This window comes from Arvicanthis niloticus, chromosome 16 (genome assembly GCF_011762505.2).
Source record: "Arvicanthis niloticus isolate mArvNil1 chromosome 16, mArvNil1.pat.X, whole genome shotgun sequence".
Taxonomy (NCBI): Eukaryota; Metazoa; Chordata; class Mammalia; order Rodentia; family Muridae; genus Arvicanthis; species Arvicanthis niloticus.
In genome coordinates this window covers 45,635,513-45,657,789 of record NC_047673.1, presented here as the reverse complement: position 1 = coordinate 45,657,789, position 22,277 = coordinate 45,635,513, and the positions used below count along the sequence as shown (strand labels likewise).

At 35.9% G+C, this 22,277-nt stretch overlaps 1 protein-coding gene across 1 annotated transcript in view; it reads left to right on the top strand.

The window, feature by feature from the left end:
* Positions 1-22,277, top strand: part of LOC143434701 (uncharacterized) — a 102,777-nt gene that overhangs the window by 21,268 nt on the left and 59,232 nt on the right. Inside the window, 1 exon segment of the mRNA XM_076914158.1 lies at positions 485-959. Coding sequence (XP_076770273.1) covers positions 485-959 — 475 coding nt within the window.

Here is a 22,277-nt window from a genome sequence, read left to right as displayed (position 1 = left end):
TATTCTGTTGTGTAAATGTACCACATTTCCTTTACCAACAACTCAGATTATCTTTCCATGTATGTTTTTTATTATTTTTGGCTTTTACAAATAAACTGCTATGAACATAGTTGATCAAATGTTTTTATGGAATGATAGTGAACTTAAGGTTTTATAATATATCTTTCTTTATTTTCTTATGAATATTCACACTGATTTTAATATATTGCTTAATCTTGCATTATCATTCAGTCTTATAAAAGTATTGTACATCTTTATTTCTATCATTCTATCATTGGAAAGGTGATTTGTTCCCATATTGATATTTCATTTTCACAGTGGGAATATTTTTTAATTAATGGAGGACAGTTGCCACAATTGTGTTTCAAGTTATACTGTTTTAATGAATAATAAATTATGACATTCATAATATAAAATATATGACATATTTCATGAAATATCTTCTAATACTTATTATGTTTTAAGTTCATTGCAGAATCTATACTGGAGAGAAACCTTACAAATGTTATGAATGTGGCAAATCATTTGCATGGAACTCAAAACTTCAAGTTCACTACAGGATCCATACAGGAGAGAAACCTTATAAATGTAATGAATGTGGCAAATCTTTTAATCAGAACTCAGACCTTAAATTTCACCAAAGAATTCATACAGGAGAGAAATGTTACAAATGTAATGAATGTGGCAAATCTTTTACAAAGAACTCAGCCCTTAAAATTCACCAAAGAATTCATACAGGAGAGAAACCTTACAAATGTAATGAATGTGGCAAATCTTTTACAAAGAATTCATACCTTAAAATTCACCAAAGAATTCATACAGGAGATAAACCTTACAAATGTAATGAATGTGGCAAATCTTTTACAAAGAATTCATACCTTAAAATTCACCAAAGAATTCATACAGGAGAAAAATGTTACAAATGTAATGAATGTGGCAAATTATTTACACGGAACTCAGTACTTCAAGCTCACCACAGAATCCGTACATGAGAGAAACCTTAGAAATGTCATGAATGTGGTAAATCTTTTACAGAGAACTCAAGCCTTCAAGTTCACCACAGAATACATATATGCCCAAAAGGCATATTTTAGTCATATTCTGTAACTCTTTCAAAACAAATGTGAAGATTATTTCAGCCAGAATTAATCTGACATCATTAATAATGGTATAGTATTCATTTTCAAACTCAAAAACAAAACAATATTGTAAAGTGTAAGGATTTAGACAGAGTGGTATTAATATCTATCCTAATACAAATATGTTGCTTAATGTCCATATAGTTTAGTTTGGGAGAATATTGGCATTTGTGTGATATATTCTTTGTGAAGATTATTGTGGTCTTATCTTTTGAACTTTTGATAGAGTAATTTTTAATCTCTAACTAATCTCATATTTTTCACATTTTTTAATAAATGCATTACCACTGTCTTCTATTACTATTGCCTTGGTGTGATACTTGTTTATTTCATGCTGTGATGGTATCACTCAGCTCATTCAGTTTCTTATTGCTAATGCCAACAGAAACATTTGGCAAAAGGTAAATTCGACAGCTTTCAAGAAAAGTGTTTAGAAGGTAATATATGGTGAGCAGAAGAAAACATGAGGTTTCCCAAGTGTATGCTTGCTTGTGTAATTGTGTGTGTGTGTGTGTGTGTGTTTATGTGTGTGTGTGAGTGTTGTTGACAAAATTATTGTATAACAAAGTACATGATTTCTTGTCTAGGGCAAAATTGTAAATGGACCCATTGTGTTGGTTGAGGGTTGAATCTTTAAGATGACAAATCCTACTCTCATCAAAACATTAAAATTCTTGGGTTGTTCTGAATAATATCTATGATAGAATTCTCACAGTTTTTGATGAAATTCCATGAGGTCACAAATGGATGATGAAATGGAAAAGGCCTCATTTACTTATTGCAAATGACAATATATTTTGTGCTTGAGTCTCTGTTAGCAACTTTGGATGTCAAACAAGGTGTATAAGGATAGTTAGGCCATTTGCATTTCACATGAACAGAACAGTGAACAGAGCAGTGATAAACAGGGCTGAGTAGGATAGTGAGTTTTTATCCAGATGTCAAGAAGTGGTACACATCTGGGTCATATGTTACAGTTTTGAGAATTCTCCACTCTGATTTCCAAAGTGGCTGTGATAGTTTACAATCATCAATGTAGTTTCTTGTATCACTTTTGCATTTTCTTTTTTTATTGGATATTATATTTACATATCAGATGTTATCACCTTTCACCATTTCTCCCACACTCAGTAATCCTCTATCACATCCCCCCTCCTCCTGCTTCTATGAGGGTGTGCCCCCACCCATCTACACACTCCCACCTCCCGCCCTTGAATTCCCCCACACTGGGTCATCCAGCCTTCTCAGGACCAGGGACTTCCCTCTCACTTATGCCCAACAAGGCCATCCTCACTTACATATAGAAATAGAGTCATGGGTTCCTCCCTATGTGCTCCCAGGCTGGTGGTTTAGACCCTGGGGAGCTCAGGTTGGTTGGTATTGTTGCTGTTCTCATGGGGCCACAAACACTTTCAATTCCTTCAGTCTTCACTCTATCTCCTTCATTGGGAACCCCTTGATCAGATCAATGGATAGCTGTGAGCATCTGCCTCTGAATATGTCAGACTCTGGCAAACTGCTAAGGAGACAGCTATATCAGGCTCTTGTCAGCATGCACTTCCTGACATCCACATTAGCATCTACCTTTAGTGACTACACATGGGATGGATACCCAGGTGGAATGGTCTGTAGAAGGATGCTCCTTCAGTTTCTGCCCCACATTTTGTCTCTATATTTGCTTCCTTGAGAATTTTGTTATTTTGTCTAATTATGACGGAGGCACCCACACTTGGTCTTTCTTCTTCATGAGATTCATGTGGTCTTTGAGTTGAATCTTGGCTATTTCAAGCTTTTAGGCTAATATCCACTTATCAATGAGTAAATACCATGTGTGTTCTTTTGTGATTAGATTACCTCAGTCAGGATGATATTTTCTAGTTCCATCCATTTACCTAAAATTTCTCAAACTCATTGTTTTTATAGCTGAGTAATACTTGTGTAAATGTACCACATTTTTTTGTATCCATTCCTCTGTTGAAGGACATCTGTGTTCTTTCCAGCTTCTGGCTATTATAAATAAAGCTGCTATGAACATAGTAGAGCATATGTCCTTGTTATGTGTTGGTGAATGTTCTGGGTATATACCCAGGAGTGGTATAGCTGGGTCCTCAGGTAATGTGATGTCCAATTTTCTGAGGAACCACCAGACTGATTCCCAGAGTGGTTGTACCAGCTTGCAATCACACCAACAATGGTGGAGTGTTCCTCTTTCTCCACACCCTCACCAGCATCTATTATCATCTGAGTTTACCTTACTTATATTTAATTTTATGTCTTTAAGTACATCAGTGTATCAATAATAGTGTGAGGCATTGGGGCCTCCTCTTGTCATGGATCCCAATTTGGGACACTCACTGGACTTATTTTCCCTCAGTCCATTCTTCGTGTTTGTCCCTCTAGTTCTTTTAGGCAGGAACAATTCTTGGTCAAAGTTTTGACTGTGGGGCGCAAATCTAACGCGCGCCTCCTGTGTCGCCCCACGCCCGTGGACAAAAACACTAGAGACAGTATTCAGGTAGTTACTGCAAACGAGGCTTTACTCTGTACCATACACGTGGAAAACGTGGAAGAACGCGGAAGGGCTGAGACGCGGAAGGGGCCTAGCTTAAATACAGCCTAGAGTGACGTATTCACTTCTGATTGGCTGTTCGCTCACCACCCAATATTATGCCTTGAGATTGGCAGTGACTTTGGCGCGCTTTTTGCCTAGCAGCTGTGCAGTTAATTGTTTACTTTTGGAGAAGACATGAGGCCAGCGCCATCTTGGGATGGCAGATTATACCACCGTTAACAGTGGCTTCCTACAGCAAAAGCCTTAATTTTGATTGCAACAATCAGGAAACAACCCAGATATCCCACAAAAAGAATGGATAAAAAATGGGTTTTATTTACACAATGGGATATTATTCAGATATAAAAGACAAGGAAATCATGAGTTTTGCCAACAAATGGATGAAAGTACAAAATAGCATTCAGAATGAGGTAACTCACTAACAAATGACATGCATGGTATATACTCACTAATAAATGGATATTCGCCAAAATAGTACAGAATACCTAAGATAAAATCCTCAGAACTCAAAACAGTGAACAAATCAAAGGGATTAAATAAAGGTGCAATAATCCTATTAGGAAGAGGGAAGAAAGGAATCATATGGGGCAGAGGGACGTAGGATAATGGGTGGAAGACTGGACAGGGAGGAATAAAGGGGAACAAGATCAGGTATTTGGAGGTAGGATTATTGCCATGGGAACAAGCAGTAGGATGGAAGTGGGCAACCTTAATAGTTAGGAGGTAGGGAAACCCTCTAAAATGTGTCAGAGACCTGGGAGATGAAAGACCTGTAGGGCTTAAAGGGAATATGGAATGCCCAACAGTGGGGAGAGGAAACTTGTGAAGTTCATGTCCAGTAGAATTTTAGGACATCTAGTAGAGACTTGGGTTTGCCATCTCACAATTAAAATCTCTGACCCAGAATTGTTCCTGTCTAAAATAACTGCAGTGACAAAAATGAAGAAGAATTTAAGGGATAAAAATTTCAGAATATGCCAAAATTGAGATTCATCTCAAAGGGAGGATCTAAGACCTGACACTATTGCTGATGCTATCGTGTGATTACAGACAGGTAGTTATCAGACCTACCCTCCCAGAGGCCCAACAAGCAGCTGACCTAGACACAGGGAGATACTTACATTCAACCAATGAACAGAAGTGGGGCACTTCTGTTCAACTTTGTGGTTGAATTAAGGAAAGGCTGGAAGAATTAGTAGAGGCTGAACCCATAGGAAGACCAGCAGTCTCAGCTAATCTGAAATCCTGAGATTATCTCTCAGGCACTGAACCAGCAACCAGGCAGAATATACTAGCTAGTTCATGGACACTGACACATATACAGCAGAGAACTGCCTAGTCTAGCTTCAGTAAGTTAAGACATACCTAAACTTTGAGAGAATTGACATTCCATGTAATAAAGGCCTGGCAGGGAAGGGGTGGGTAGGGACATTGTTTTGGAAAGAGAGGAGAAAGAATTCAATGTGGAACTGTCAGAATTGGACCAGTAGGCAGATAATGACTATAATGTGAGAAAAGACTAAATCAAAGCTAATTCTTTCAAAATCATCTGGAAGTTTGGTGATGGTAGGTCTTCATTGTTGCTTATTTGATAAAGAAGTACAGATAAAGCTTCTAAGACTAATCCCACATCTCATCTATTACTTCTCGTCTAGATTTATATAATCCTCAAACATGAATCAGATTAAGCAACAGAATAGGATTAATAACTACCATTTTAGTGCATAACTGTGAGACTTGTCTTGAGATAATCAAAAGCTGATGAATCTTAACCAATAAATGGTTTAATCCACCAAGGATCTGAGAGTTTGAATACAATGCTTGGAAGTGGTAGACCTACATAAACAAATATTTTCCTATGGGTTTTTTTTTCTGTAGCTGCTTTGATGTGTACAATTTTGTATACTTTACCTGTAGGTACATGTCTTCATCCAAGTTAGAAATATTCTCTCCTACAGCAAACTGCTTAAACTGAAAGATAAATAACTCAAAATAGTTTAAGGAAGTTCCTAAGAATGTCCAGATTCACTAGGGCACAACCTGTCAGAGGAAGCAATTAAACTGAATCATCCTCACAGAAAAGAAACCTAAGCAGAATAAACAGAAACTAGACAGGTTACCCAGGAAAGGTTTATACCAAATAAGGTACCTGAACAGGACACTTTTCAATCAGCTGGCCTGCTTTCAGGCTTAACATTGTGATCCAGATTTTCAGCTTTTTAGAGCTGCCACACATACTCACCTAAGCATTGGTGATGCAGCTGTCTTTGAACTAGTTCTGCTCACTGTCATCCATACTCTATAAATAATCTCAGTAAAACTCATGAGTTCCCCAAATGGGCCATTGGTGGGATCTGTTTTCATCACCTCTGTGTTTGTTATATTGTGTGAGTAAATGTTTCTTGTGTCACCCCTGAAAAGATTTGTCACAAAACATCACCATGATGATCGGAAACCAATGATTAAAAACCTCTTACCTATTTCTTACTTTATTTTAGTCTTGTCTCAGAGAATTCACAATAAAAATTGACATAAATGTAAGAACAAAAAAAATGGGCTGTTTACATGGACGCATGGCTTTTAAGTATTTTCAAAATTTTGGAAAATTATGGAGAAATATCAATCAGAAATAAATGAAAGATATCAGGACAGTTAAGTAAGCAGTTTATCTTTGGAGGACACCCCAAACTAACAGAATGACAACAGAAATGTAGACAGCAAAATCAATAACTGTGAGGCTTCAATAGAAAATTAATCTATTGTATATTGGAATGTTCACTATTGATGCTAAGTTCTAACAGCAACAACAGAAAAACCTGCTAGTACTTTTTTGTGAGTCTTAAATATTTTCATAAGTTATTTAAAATATGTATTCTTAATTAATGTAATTAATAAATGTTACATATCTTCTCTGTATCCAGAGCCCTACTCTGCTCTGCCAATGCAGACAGGATGAAAAATAAGTACCATGTTAGATTACATGTTCTTACTGGAAAAGCATAAAATTATGATTCTACATTGTTATGTGAACATACAATGCAAAATGATGTCCAGTTGAGTACAAATGATGAGGACAACAAGAAGGTATGATAAATATTTGTATATTAAGCAGAGCTATGCCCATTGAAAGAAGTAATAGAATAAAATTTCTGCCCAATATGAGCTACAGTCATATCACCCATGATGTTTCTTGGATGCAAGATAAAAATAAGAGACATGCTTTAAAAGGAGAACCAAATTAGCTCTCTTTGATAAAATGTCCCCAGAAGCAAAATGATTATTGTTACTATAAAACCCATAAGAGGGCTGGAGAGATGCCACAGTGGTTAAGGGTACTGACTGTTCTTCCCAGAGGTCCTGAGTTCAATTCCCAGCAACCACATGGTGGCTCACAACCATCTATAATAGGATCTAATGCCCTTTTCTGGTGTGTCTGAAGACAGCTACAGTGTATGCTTATACATTAAATAAATAAATACATCATTAAAAACAAAAAACAAAAAAAACACATAAGTATAAAAAGTTAATAAAAGCAATGTAGCAGGTTCCTGGGTCTATGTTTATGTTCAGAATTTTTATGTTCAGCTGCACTGAATGTGATTGTTTGGCACTCATGTGTCATAATGAGAGGATATCAGGGCTTTGTACTTTATGAATCCCAAGCAGGTAATTGAGACTAATGTCCTCACAAAAATTCCTTAACTTAATCATGAATTTGCACTGATAAACTCTCATATGTAAGCTAAAAGACGAATTCTCACTATTTTTTCTTAATTTTTACTGATCTTGGACTTTTACTTCTTCAGAGAGAAATAAATTTTTGGTCTTTGTAAGCTAGGCACCCTGTTGTAATTTGATATAACTTTGCCTCAGATTGAGACAGTTCTTCCTAAAGGCTGCTAAGGACGGCTTAATAAGATCTCATTTTCTATGTTTTCACAGACTTTTCTCCATATCTGCTGCCTCTTTCTGATTATGTTTAGATCATTATGTCAGAGGCTCACTTTCTCTAAATGTTTTTCTCTTTAATTTTTATCTATCTAGATCCAGGTTATTCTAGGTTTCCTATGGTTTGTTCAACAAGCTTTGTGTCCTTATTGACAGTGATGGACTATGTGAAAAGTATCTGAAGAAGTGCCCTGCAAAGACAATGCAGGTACTGCAGGTATCCGTCTACCTTCTTTCCAGGGACTAGATATCAGGGCCAAGTTTCTGCTTTGTAAATAGGACAGATTTCTCAGTGTCTAGAAGGAAGTAACATGAAATTTAAAAAAGAGAAATAAGCACAACCTACCTGATAAAACATTGGTAGGGCTTAGTTAAAAATGGATAATAATGGACACTAAGACAATTATACCATGAGGACAAATTAGCTTAATTTGTTATCATAATTGCAAGAAGCATGGTGGCAGGCATGGAAGGCAGAGTGCTGGGGAAATAATTGGAAACTACATCATGATGTAGACAGAGAAAGATGGGGAGAGTGGCCTGGCTTAGACTTGTGAAACCTCAAAACACACCCCCAGGAACATTCTTCCACCTAAAAGGCTATATCATTTGAATCCTATGAAAAATTTCACTTCCCGGTAACTGAGCATCCAAATATATGAGCCTTTGGGAAGTTTCTTATTCAAATCACCACATCTGTGGAAACAGAAAAGTTACTAATGCCACTAGAATCACAGGAGCACCCTAAGGAGAACAGCTATGATTGAACTTCGAGGCATAAGTCATTTTCCCATGGTGTTTTTTCTCCTACACACTTTCTTTTATGATTTCTCTAGTCAAAAGTAAACAGTTGGCACATATAGATTCCAAAAGAGCCTTCTATCATCTTATGGACTATGAGCCTTCCTGACTGTAAAGTTCCTGAAATAGACTTGTAGACAGGTTCTCTTCTCAGTGAAGTTTGTCAATGAGAAACAATGATATGCCATTTAACTATTATGGAGATTACTCTGCAGTTTTAATGTACTAAATGACAACTGTTTCTTGGCCATTATTCACACATTAGTTGGCTCATATGGACATCCAAAACAAATCAGATATTGAAGAACTCACAGTAGACTATAACAAATGTAGTACTCCATGTTCATAAATGTAGTGACATCATTGGTGTGGTTGATTTTTACTCACAATATATAGGTAAATTAAATAAACAGATAATATACCTAAATATATACATATATATATATATATATATATATGTGTGTATATATATATATATATATACCTGTCATATATATACATATATATATATGACATAATAATATATATTCTGGATATTATCCATTCTTTATCAATTATTAATGTCAACAATTGAAAGTTGAAAATTTATGTAGATTTATATATAAATATATACAGTATTTCTTCCTATCTCTCTCTATTTTTATTTCACTTTAATTATCTATATCATTTATTTCAATAACATGAATTAATTTCTATGTATTTCTATGTATCTACCACTTAACTGTAGTTATCTTACTCTAGATCAGTATGTAAATCATATCATGATTTATATATATATACATATATATGTATATATATATATTAGTGATACACATATGGATGTAGGTATGGTTGTAGAGAAAAATATAGGGCATAGTATATGATGTATTTGATGTGTTTCTGTTTTTCTGGTTTCAGGTTTATGTATATAATTAATTTTCAATAGTTTAGGAATATGTGAGATCATAATGGTGAATTTTTCCTTTCTAGGAGGGTTTTTTGTTTATTTTTTGCTGTCTATTATATAATAAGATGTCATCTGCAAATAGGCATTGCTTGATTTCTTATTTTCTCATTTCTAAAACTTTAATTAATTTATTACACTGCTGCTGTTATTGCTGCTGCTGTCACAGCTTCTGCCCTCTTTTTGCTGTACTCAGAACTCAACTTGTTCAGCTTTCTAATTCCAAATGAAGACTTGTAGCCCTCAAGAAATGCTGTTGGCTTTACCCATCAGGTAGGTACATGTCTTAGTTAGAATTATGATTGCCAGATGTAAGGTCATGACTAAAATTAAGTAGGAGACAGAAAGGCTTATTTGTCTCACAATTCCACATCATGGTTTTTTCTTGCAGAAAGGAAAAAATTCAAACAGAGCCTAAACCTGAAGGCAGGAGCTCATTCAGAAGTGATGGAAATGTGTTGCTTATCTGCTTGTACTTCTGGGTTGCTCAGTATGCCTTCTTAAAGAATCCAGGAATATCAGCCCAGGGATGGCACCAGGCACATTGGACTGGGTCCTATTACATCAACTACTAAATAAGAATAAAATCTACAGCTGGAAATGATTGACAGGTTTCCTCAACTGGGGTTTTCCTTTCTGAGATGATTTCTAAATTACTCCATGTTGGATAAAATCTACGCATTATAGGGTTTTTTGAAGCATCGAGTCAAATAGATTTAGAAGTTGCTGGATTCATAACCTTCTCAGCATGCAACCAGCCAATTTTTAATTTATTTAGAATATTTAATTCATTAATATTTATTTATTTAATATTAATATTATTAATTATTTTAATATTAATATTAATTAATAGTAATATTTAATTTATTTAGGGAAGACCACATTTCCCAACCTATTAAATTTCTTTATAATATTTATTCATTAGTCTGGTTTGTGCTCTAGAGAACCATAGTATTACACAATAAACAGATTATATAAATTTTAATAACATTTGTTATTTTAAGTGCATGAGGATTTTGCCTGCATATATTTCTGTTTCATACTTTAGTGCTTTTTTCTTACAGAGTTTAGACGCTTGTATGAGGTAACTTAGAACAAGTCTTGTAGACAGTTGGTTTTGAGATGCCATGTGGATGGTGCTAATTGTACCAGTGTCCTCTAGAAAAGCTTCAAATGCTCTTAGGTATTGATTCTTCTTTTCAGTCTACTTTGTGTGAATTCATAATACAAGATGATCTCTATGAACTAGAAAAAAGAAGGGTCTTTTAAGAGCTTCATAATTTCAAGAAGATTAATTGGTCATGTTCTGGCAGACCATAAGCTTGTATGCTCTACTGAAGTTCCCACAGTCTGAAGGCCTCTCAGGATTTCAGCTGAACTCTGGATAACATGTAATGGATCCTCCAGAGGAACTGCAACAGCTGGGAGCCTGAGTACTTCAAAGTACTTGGACAGCCCAGCACCACTGAAATACTCCCCAGTCCTAGTCTGGGCATTCTATCAGGGCAGATTATAAGCTTGACTACTCCTCTAAATATCCCATATTCTAAAGACCTCCTGGAATATCCCTTGCATGCAGGGCAACAGGCAAACATACCCTCTAATTTACCACAAAAACTGGGAACCTGAAGAGCCCAGTAGACTCAGAACCCATCCTCCCAACTCAAACTCTAACACTTTTCTGGCCTCTCCCTTCAAGAAGGGCAGATCAGCAGCTTAACTGCTCCTCTGAAGAACACCACAGTCTGAAGGCATTCTAGGGGCTTACCTGAAAACAGATCAGCAGTTTATCTGCCCTTCTGAAGACCCCAAATTCTGAATGCTTCCCAGGACAGATCAACAGTGTGCATGACACTCTGAAGGCCATAAAGTTTGAAGGCCACCAAATAAATATGTTATAGCCAGGGCCACAGGGCTCCCAAGAGACATTCAGCAATCCAAGGTCTCAGGAGGAAGGCTCTAGAAAGAGACAATCAGGCCAGTTATCAACAGAGTCAACCAGGTGTTAAGAATGTGCAAGACTATAAGCAACAAAATCCCATATACTTTGGAATCATCAGAACCCAGTTCCCCACCACAGCAGTCCTAAATACACCAACATATGTGAAAACAAGGATGGTGATATAAACTACTATCTCATGAAGATAAAAAGTCCATTAAAGCAGATATTAAAAAGTCACTGAAAGTAATACAAGAAAACATAGATAAACAAGTAGAAGCACTTAAAGAGGAAGCACATAAATCTCTTAAAGAAATACAGAAAAACACAATCAAACAAGTGAACAAATTGAACAAAGCAGGTCAAGGCCTTAAAAGGCAAGTGCAAACAACAATGAAAATAGAAATGGAGGCAACCCTAGTAATGCAAAACCCAGGAAAATGGTCAGGAACTACAGCATCAACAACAGAATAAAAGTGATAGAAAGTAGATTCTCAAGCATAGAAGATACCTTAGATATTAACACAGTTGTGAAAAGGTGTTGAAAACATAAAAAACTCATAACCCAATCATCCAGGAAATCCAGAACAAAATAAAAAGATCAACTCTAAGAATAATTGGAATACAACAGTGTGAAGATTCCAGGCTCAAAGGACCCATAAACATCTTCAACAAAATCATAAAGTAAAGCTTACCCAACCTAAAGAAATAGCAGTAAATGTACAAAAGTCCCTAGAATATCAAATAAATTGGACCAGAACAGAAAATACTCTCATCACATAACAATCAAATCATTTAGTGCAGTGAAGGAAGAAAGAATATTAAAAGCTTCAAAGGACAAAAATTCAAAAACATATAAAGGCAGAAGTAGTAAAATTACACTAGAATTCTGAAAAGCGACAGTAATGGGCAAAGAGCCTGGAAATGATTCATGCAAAACTTAAGAGTACACAAACGCCAGCCTAGGCTACTACTATTCCTAGCAAAACTCACAATAATCATAGATGCAGAAACTAAAATATTCAATGAAAAAAATTTTTAAAATATCTGTCTACAATTCAAGCCCTACAAAAAACACTAGAATGCAAAATCCAACTCAAAGAGGATACTTATCCCAAAGTTAAAACAAAATACTAATCATCTCAAATACAAAAGCAAAATGAGATAATCACATGCACATAATGTCTCCTAAAACAACAAATGTAACAAAACTAAGAATCTTCTTTCTTTAATAACTCACAAAATCAACAGACTCATTTTCCAAATAAAATGACATAAGTTAAAAGAGTAGATGTGCAAACAGGATTCAGCATTTTCCTGCTACAAGAAACACATCTCAGAATAAAAGACTGGAAAAATGTCTTGTGAGTACATGATCCCAATAATAGTGGGAAATTTCATCATCCTACTCTCTTCTTTGGACAGTTTGTAGAAACAGAAATTAAATAGTGACATAGTGAAACTAATATAGATTATGAATCAAATGGCTTTGGCAGGTATACAGAGAACATTTCTCCCTAAAACAAAAGAATATACCTTCTTTTAGTACCTCATAGTACTTTCTCCAAAATTGACCACATAATCAGTAATAAAACAAGCCTCAATAGATACAAGAGTATTGAAATCATACCCACGTGTCCTACATTATCACCATGAAGTAAGGCTGAACTTTAATAACAACAAAACCAAGAGAAAACCCACATATCCAAGGAAACAGAATAACTATTTTCTTACTGATAACTTAGTTGAGGGAGGAAATAAAGAAAGAAATTAAAGACTTCCTAGAATTTAATAAACATGATAACAGCATAACCATTCTTATGGGACATAATGGAAGCAGTACTAAGAGAAAATCTCAAAGCACTAAGTGCCCTCCTAAAGAAATTGCAGTGATCCTACACCAGCAATTTAAGAACATTCCTGAAAGCCCTAGGAAAAAAAAGCAAATACACCCTGGAGGAATTGATGGTAGGAAATAGGCAAAATCAACCAAAAACAAATGCAGAGAACTATACAAATTATCAACAAAATTAAAAGCATGAACATCTAAATTCAGATCCCCCTCACCATTCTTGATTCACAATCCATTATTCCAACTTTAAAAATTTATACATAAAAGTTGATTATTTGGATGAGATTGTTCCTGCAAGCTCAGGGACTTGAAGATTTATTCTCTAGTTGGTGGTGCCATTTGAAGAGGCTTAGATGGTTCTGTCATTCTGGACTGTATATAGATGGATACAGACATTGAGAGTTTAAAGACATCATTGCAGGTGAGACACAATACTGCACATCTAATTTCAGCACTCTTAAATCAACATGGGGATCAGAGGCCAGGTATCTTTTGGATGTTGTCATTAATTTACTTATATTTATCGGTTCACATTCTATTGCTCAAATAACTGACACAAAGACCTATTTTCTTTATGAGCAACCAGAAACATAGGCTGGACAGGTTCTGAGATAGTCTAACTACTTTATGCTGCTATTATCCAGTCACATTCCAATCTGGTCTTTCTTAATTATCTGTGGACCATGTTTGGTCTTTTGTCTGCTTCCTTGACCTCACACCAAATGTTCCTTTTCTCTCCCAGTTTCATTGTCTTTCTACATTCTTTCTTCATTTTCTTTTTCCCTCAGACCCCTGGTTGGGTTCAGTGTCTAGCCTTATTTACTCTGTCCATAAATAGCCTGATCACCTTTATATTAACCAATCTGAATTAGTTGGGGATGATTGTTTATACAACAAATAAGTTTATAGGAGACACGTTTATACTTATGAAAATTCTAGCATCATGGCTGTGAGAAGAGCTCTGGAGAAGAAATAAGCAAGTTAATATGAAGTGCACAAGACCAACCCTCAACACATGGAAGCTAACCTTCTTCTCCAGACAGCAGTTTGAATAGACGCCATCAATAGATGCTAACATAAACAAGATTGAAGGTTAGGACAAATACCAAATGTGTGGGCCTAAGCTGTGACAAGGCACACTTGCACTAACTTATGAAGATAAGAACATACATGAACCTCCTTTTTTGTGCACACAAACACAAATAAATTCACATTGTGTTATAAAGTATAAGAAATATATTGACCTTATTTTTCCATAATACTTGTACAATGATACTTGTACAAATTATTTAAGAACATGTTTTAAAGAATTTTTGTAGTAGACATCCATGGGCTTCTTTTGGGCTTACATTTCTCCTGTTTCATGTTTCCACCTTCTCCTATGTGCAGTGTATTTATGCTCCCAAACTACATGCCTAGCAATCTAAACACCAAGATGTAAGTTTTAAATTTACTTTTAGATTTAAAAAACAAGAGTAACTTGTAAAAGAGGTTCAAAGAGGAATTGTTAAGGGAAGTTTGACTATGACTATGTCTGTACAAGATTAAGTTCATTATGTTAGCTGTGTTCAAAGACCTAGATGACTATGGGTAGCTTCATTTCCTAGACCAGGCAAGCAGTTCTGTGTATTAATGAAGAAGTTCAGCTGAGTAAAATCAAGGAGGTGAAGCAGTGAGCACACATGACTTCACTTCCCTCTATTTTTGAATATGGATGGGATATAACTAGATGCTTCAGGATTTTGCCACTGCAATTTTATGACAGTGATACTATAACTTGTCATTATAAGCTGATACAAACCATTTCTACCAAAAATTTTTAGTTATATGGACATTACTAATAACAGAAATGATGATTACAAGAAGTTGATGGCAATATGTTGAAGAACCAACTAAAATTTTAAAAGCAGAAGAAAAATTTTATTTAAATTTATTTGAAGAAAACCCTGACAGATGCCTTGGTACCTTTGTTTCTGTATTTTGTTTTGTTTCTCTCATAAGACAATATAAAAATTAAAAATCTTTGAAATATGACACACATTCTCTTAATGACTGATATCCTTGTTTTCTATGTTTCCACTTTTGTGACCTGAATGTTTTAGTTTCTTAAATGCATGCCTGATGAACTAATTTCCAAGTTTTAAAGGTTGCCTATGGTCCCTCCAAAGAACCAATATCTAATATATACTGGATCTTGGCTTTTCTGGGTTCTCTTACTCTGAGAAATTTTTGACTTCTGTTTACAAATTTTACAGTCTATATTACTTTTATTCCAACAAACTGAGAAGATTATGGCATGTAGGTAATCATGTTAGACATTTAACAACAAAACATAAAAGTTAACTTCAGCCCCAGTACTGTAGATTAGATATCACAGTGAGTAAAATACTTGGTTATTGATCTTGAAGAATTGTGTTTAGTTAGTATACTGAAACTCAAGTAAAAAAAAAAAACTCTTCATGGTGGTACATTCTTGTACTCCAGGTAATTAGAAGACAAAGACATGTATGATCCTTACTACTCATGAACAGCCAGCTTGATCTACTTGAAATCTATTAAACAAAGAATCTGCACTGCATTATGTGAGAATGCATGACCAAAATTATTGTCTGAACTTATATACATGCATTTATATTCCTAGACATAAATGTACCTAAACACACACACACAAATTTCCCCTTCAATCATAGCTAAAATGCATAAATATTTTTCAGAATTCATACCTGCTTGGGGCCCTTGCTTTACACCTTATGGCCAGATTAAAAATTGCCAGTAAAAGAGACACAAACATATCTGTGTCCATCAGTAACCTTACCATCCATGACTTATTTTGTTTCTATAGTCTTCTGGAAATTTCCTCATTGATACTTCCAGAAAGTATTAAACAAAGAATCTGCACTGCATATGATAGGAGAAAAATGCTCACTTCATTGTTTCATGTTCAGTTAGATAATTGCTAAACTCAGCAAACTTTCCTGTATTCCTCAACACCAGGGAGGCATGAAGCCAACACATTGTCCCTGTTGCTTTATAAAACCCTCTGAAGGAACAAAAATATCCTTGTGAATGTAGTTAATGTTTCAACCTGGCATGATAGTACATAACAGCATGCCAGTACTGATGAGGTTGAGTTAAAAGAATTGTTAGTTTGACTTCAGGTCTTATATCACTAACTCCTGTTCACTCTTTGCAGAATGTCTTTACATCCTCATTTGCACAACTATAGTCATTCATAAAGTACTGACTTTGGCCCCCTAAGACTTCTCTGTGAAATGATGAGAAGTGGATTGAGTCATATAGGCAAGTTGTCTGTTCTGTATCATTCTACCTTAACCATTACATCATCTAGGTGGGGACAGGGTCTTACTCAATCTAATATTGGACATTTTCTGTACTAAGGATATCATTTCATCTTACACTGTATTCAGAATTGTTATTAAACATGCAGCAGTTTTAAAACCTGACTAGTACTCCATTGTGAAAATATTTCACATTATTTTATCCACTCTTCCATTGAAAAATATCTGAGCTATTTCTTCCTTCTGGTCATTACAAATAGGGCTGCAATGAAAATAGTGCAGTTTGTGTCTATGTTATATTTTCTAGCATGTTTTGGTGTGTATGTCCAGTAGTGATATAGCTGGTTCTTCAGGTAGAAATATTTCCAATTATTTGAAGAAACACTGAATTGTTTTCCACAGTGGTTTTACAAGTTTCAGTTTAAAATCTTACCAGCAGTGAATGCAAAAATACCCAAATTAGAAGGGGGCAGAAAATAATTATGAGGGGCATGACCTGCGTGAGACTGGGAGGGGACCAAAAGAGCACATATGATGAGGACAAGAGAGAAGAAGAGAGGGCAAGCAGAATGCAGCCTCAGGCGGTTGGGAGTTTGGGTGACCCACTCTCAGGACACTATGTGGCTGACCTTATGAAGAATGCCCAATGGTGTGGAGAGAAAACTCAGAGTTCATCTCCATTACATAGTCATTGCCTTAAGAGCAGGAACAGTGTTACTAAACATGTCAAAATTTCTGATTCAGAATTGTTCATGTCAAAAAACTGCAATGATTTAAATCATGAAGATATTAAAGGAAAGGTGGTCTAATAAAGAGCCTAACATTGTATCCATCTCATAGTGCGGCACTGATGTGCTTATAGAGAGGAGACTGTAATGGCTATCTTCTGAGAGGTCTTTTATAAAACTGACTGAAACCGAATCAGATACTTACACCTATCCATTGTAGTAAAGTCGGGAACCACTAATGTTGAACTAGGGGAAAGACTGAAGAAGCTAAATGCATGGGACCCCATTGGAAAATCAGCAATCTAAACTAACTAGGAAACCATGTAGTCAACAAATACTGAACCAACAACCAGGTAGCATTCACTGGATGATCTGAAGCTGCTTGGATGCATATAATATCTCTCTCTCTCTCTCTCTCTCTCTCTCTCTCTCTCTCTCATAAGATATGCATATATATATACACATATATACACATACATATATATGCATATATATACACATACATATATGTATATATGTGCATATATACATATATGTATATACACATATATACATATATGTATGTATGTATATATACATGTATATACATATATATATATGTATGTATATATACATATATATATATACATATCTTATGTCAGAAGAATACATGGTCTGGCCTCAGTAGAAAAAAAGGTTCCTAATACTCCAAGAGAATTGAAGCTATAGTGACGGGGGTCTGATTGGAGGAAGCATCTTCTCAGAGGCAGGAGTGCAGGGTTGAGATGAGGAACTGTGCGAGTGCGGATTAGGACAGGGTGCGATGGCTAGAATGTGAATAATTACTACTACTACTACTGCTACTGCTACTGCTACTGCTACTGCTACTGCTACTGCTACTGCTACTGCTACTGATACTGATACTGATACTGATACTGCTACTCATCATAATAATAGTAATATTTACTTTAGGAAAACAGAATTGGCCCTTCCCATCCCAGTTTTGCAGGCAAATGGATGGAGCTAGAAAGTGAAAGATCCCCGAAAGGAGACCCTCACTCAAATCCAGATCAGCGCACACCCAAAGACACATGAGAGACATTCTTGATGCAATAGCAAAAGGCAGTTTAATAGTGAGGGCCCAGGGGTTGAAACATATCTCACAATGAAGAGCCCAGGAAGTTTGGGATATTTATGGGTAGAGATTGGGGAGAGCGGGAAAATTTGGCGCAGTTACATATGATTGGATATTTCAAACATCAGCAATTTGTGTAAGCAATCATTCAAGTTGGCAGAATGACTAGTTATTTTTTGATCATGAAACCTTGGACTTCCAGGAAAGGGAGAGAGAAGAGTAAACATTAGATGGCCCATTACTCACTTGGGCTTGTTTGGACTTGTCTGGGCACATCCTTGCATGCCTTTTTATTTTTGGTCACTCTGCCCTTGGAGGGACTTAATATTTTTATTATGGCTATATTTAACAAGTTGTTGGTGGTCTTTGCTGACCATGAATTTTTGTTATTTGTTTCAAGCTGTTTTCAAATTTTATTCTCACAAAAGTATCATCCTGAGTGAGATAATTCAGACCCAAAAGGACATGCATGGTATGTACTAACTAATAAGTGGATATTAGACAAAAAATGCAGAATACACAAGATATAGTGCACAGAACTCAACAATGTCAATAAGCTGAAGGGCCGAAATGAGAATGCCTCAGTCCCACTTAGGATGGAAAAGAAACATCCACAAGGTGGGAAGGAGAGACCTGGGACAGAATGGGAATGGGGATGGTGGAGAGAAGAACATGGGGAAAAAGTCTAACTTTTATTCTGGTAAATTATTTTTGAACAATAAGCATGTTCATTCATAGTATATGATTTATTTTGCATCTCTAAGAAATTATGTATTTTGGATAGGCTCTTTCCTTGGGTGGCAGTTTCTGACTCTTTCCACTTCTTAAAGATTGTGTTTTGTTGGGTCTGGCCCAGAGCACTGAGCATATATTGAGCAGCAGCTCTACCCCCAATCTCTAAGAACCCAGAGGAAGTGGGACTCCCAGGAACTCTAACTAGGGCAGTATCCTAGGTAAGCAGACAGCAAAGACCGCCCCAAACAGGGAGTAACTGGGACCCACAAGGACCCAGGAAGTCACTCCCAGCCCAGAGCACTGGTTCCTTTTTGTCTGGGCCAGAACACTGAGCAGATCTTGGGCAGCAGCTCTGGGCTTATAGTCTCATAGCCCATCCTTGCTATTTACTCTGAGAGAAAAGATTTGAGAGGATGGTTTTCAGCTGACATTCATTCTAAAGCCAAGAAAAAAAGCCATGTTCAGAACTAAGTCTTTTAATTAGGAGAGATGACAGAGGTTCTGCTTAGTCAACAAAGCAATGGACTGGGTATTAGGTCTATCTTGCACCTTACTGACATAAATTGGTATAGTTATTCTCTAACTGTATTTTGAGAGAAAAGTTTTATTTTAACAGGAAGGGTAATATGTAGGAGTAGCTAAGGTGGAAGGAGTACAGAGAAGAAGAGGAGGAGTAAGGAGAGGAGGAGGAGAAGGAGAGGAAGAGCTAGGTGATGAGAGAGAGAAAGAAAGAGGCGGTCCAGACATGGAGGCAGATATTCACATGTCTACACCAGTCAAAGATAGTTGATATATCTAGGTTGGGTATTAGGTTAGACTTCTGATTGATATTGAGCATTACTAAACTTATAAAGCCTTTGGTTAACATTTTAAAAAATTGTATGAAAGCATAAAGGAGAAAGGTGCATGGGATAGGGTATTTCTGGGGAGGGGAAATGGGGAAAGGGGATGGCATCTGAAATGTAAATAAAATATCCAAAAAAATTAAATTAAACAAAGATTGTGTTTTGTCACCCTTGAACTAGGTTTTTAAATTCTGTCATATTCTCACTGTGTTTACATTTGCATTGCTCTTGTTGTGTCTAAAAACATGCAGTTTAGTTAACATCATTCAACAGATCTGGCCTTTCTATTCATTCTGTCTCATCTTCTGCATAGGTTCCTGAGCCTTGACAGAAGCATGTGATAAAGATAACTTATAGCAGACTAAGCACTCCAAAGTCTCTCAATTTCTGCACATTGTTGATATACATATTAAGGGTCTCCATTGAAGTCAGGGTGGAAAAGAAATGTAATTTAGGAGTCACATTGTTTCCATTTTTATTTGTAGTAATAATAGGGAACTTTTGATGAATTTGAGAATCGTTCTTTCTATCTATGTGAAGTACTGAGTTTGAATTTTGATGGTGATTACTTTAGGTAAGATTGCCTTTGTTCCTAGGTTATTCCTACCAATCCATGAACATGAGAGCTCTCTCTATCTTATGAGATCATCTTTGATTTATTTCTTCAGAGACTTGAAGTTCTTGTCATACAGATCTTTTACTTGCATGGTTTGAGTCACCTTGAGATATATTATTTGTGACTATTGTGAAGGGTTTCTTTCACTTATTTCTTTCTCTGTCCATTTTTCCTTTAAGAAGAGGAAATCTACAAATTTATTTGAGTTAATTTTATATTCATCTACTTTGCCATAGTGTTTCTTTTTTCCTTAATCATACGTAGGAATACTTTGGTTGAGTTATTCTGGTCAATAATGTATACAATCAGAAAACACAAAATAGCAAAAACCATTCTAAATGATAAAATAAATATCTAAGGGAATCACCTTCCCTGACCTCAATCTGTAATTCACAGCAATAGTGGGATAAAAGTGCATGGTGTTGGTACAGGAAGGTAGATCAGTGGATTAGAACTGAAGACTCAATATTTAACCCACACTCCTATAATTACTTGATTTTGACAAAGAAGCCAAAACCATCTAGTGAAAAAAAGACAGAATTTGCAACAAATGGTGCTGTTTCAACTGGCAGTCAGCATGAAGAAGAATGCAATTAATCCATTCTTATCTCCTTGCACAAAGCACAAGTCCAGGAGCATCAAGGACTCCCCATAAAATCACATTAAATAAATCTAATAGAAAAGAAAGTGGAAAAAACCCTCAAACACATTGGCACACAGGAAAATTTCCTGAACAGGACATCAATATTTGATGTTCTAAGGTCAAAAATTGATAGACAGGAAGTTATAAAATTGAAAAACTTTGGTAAGTCAAAGGACACTGTCAATAAAACAAAACAGCAACCCACAGATTTAGAAAAGAGTATTACCAATGCTACATCTGGTACAGGGTTAATATTCAAAATTTCCAAGTAACTCAAGAAATTAGAATCTAGAGGGAACAAATAACTCTAATAAAATAGGGTACAGCAGCAAACAAAGAATTATCAACTGAGGAATCTCAAATGGCTGAGAAGCACTTGAATTGTTCAACATTCTTAGTCATCAGGGAAATCCATATCCAAAAGGATTAGATTTAACCTCCAACCTATTATGGCTAAGGTCCAAAACCTAGGGAACAAGCAGATGCTGGCATGTATCTGGAGAAAGCAGAACACTTCTCAGTTGCTAGAGTTACTGCAAGCTGGTAAAACCACTTTGGAAATAAATCTGATGGTTTCTCAGAAAATTGGAAATATTTCTACCTGAAGACACAGCTGTAACAATACTAGGGATATACCTAAAATATGCTCAAACATATATAAAAAAGAATACTCCACTATGTTTATAGCAGCCTTAGTTTTAATAACCAGAACCTGGAAAAAAAACATTTGTCTGTCAACAAAATAATGGACAAGAAAATATGATACATTTATACAACAAAATACTACTCAGCTGATAAAAACAAGTACTTACTGAGATTCACATACACATATCAAAATTTTAACTCAGAATTGTTTCTGTCCAAAGGAAAGACAGATAACATTGGAACAAAGACTTAAGGAAAAGCCATCTTGAGACCAGCCTACATATGGATCCAACCAATTTTTGTACACCAAACCCAAACTCTGTTGATGATGCCAATAAGCAGTTGCTAACAGGACCCTGGCAAGGCTGTTCTCTGAGAGGTTCTACCAGCATTTGATGAATACAGATGCAGATACTCACACCCTGAACTCAGGGGCCCCTAGGGGAAAAATGAAGGAG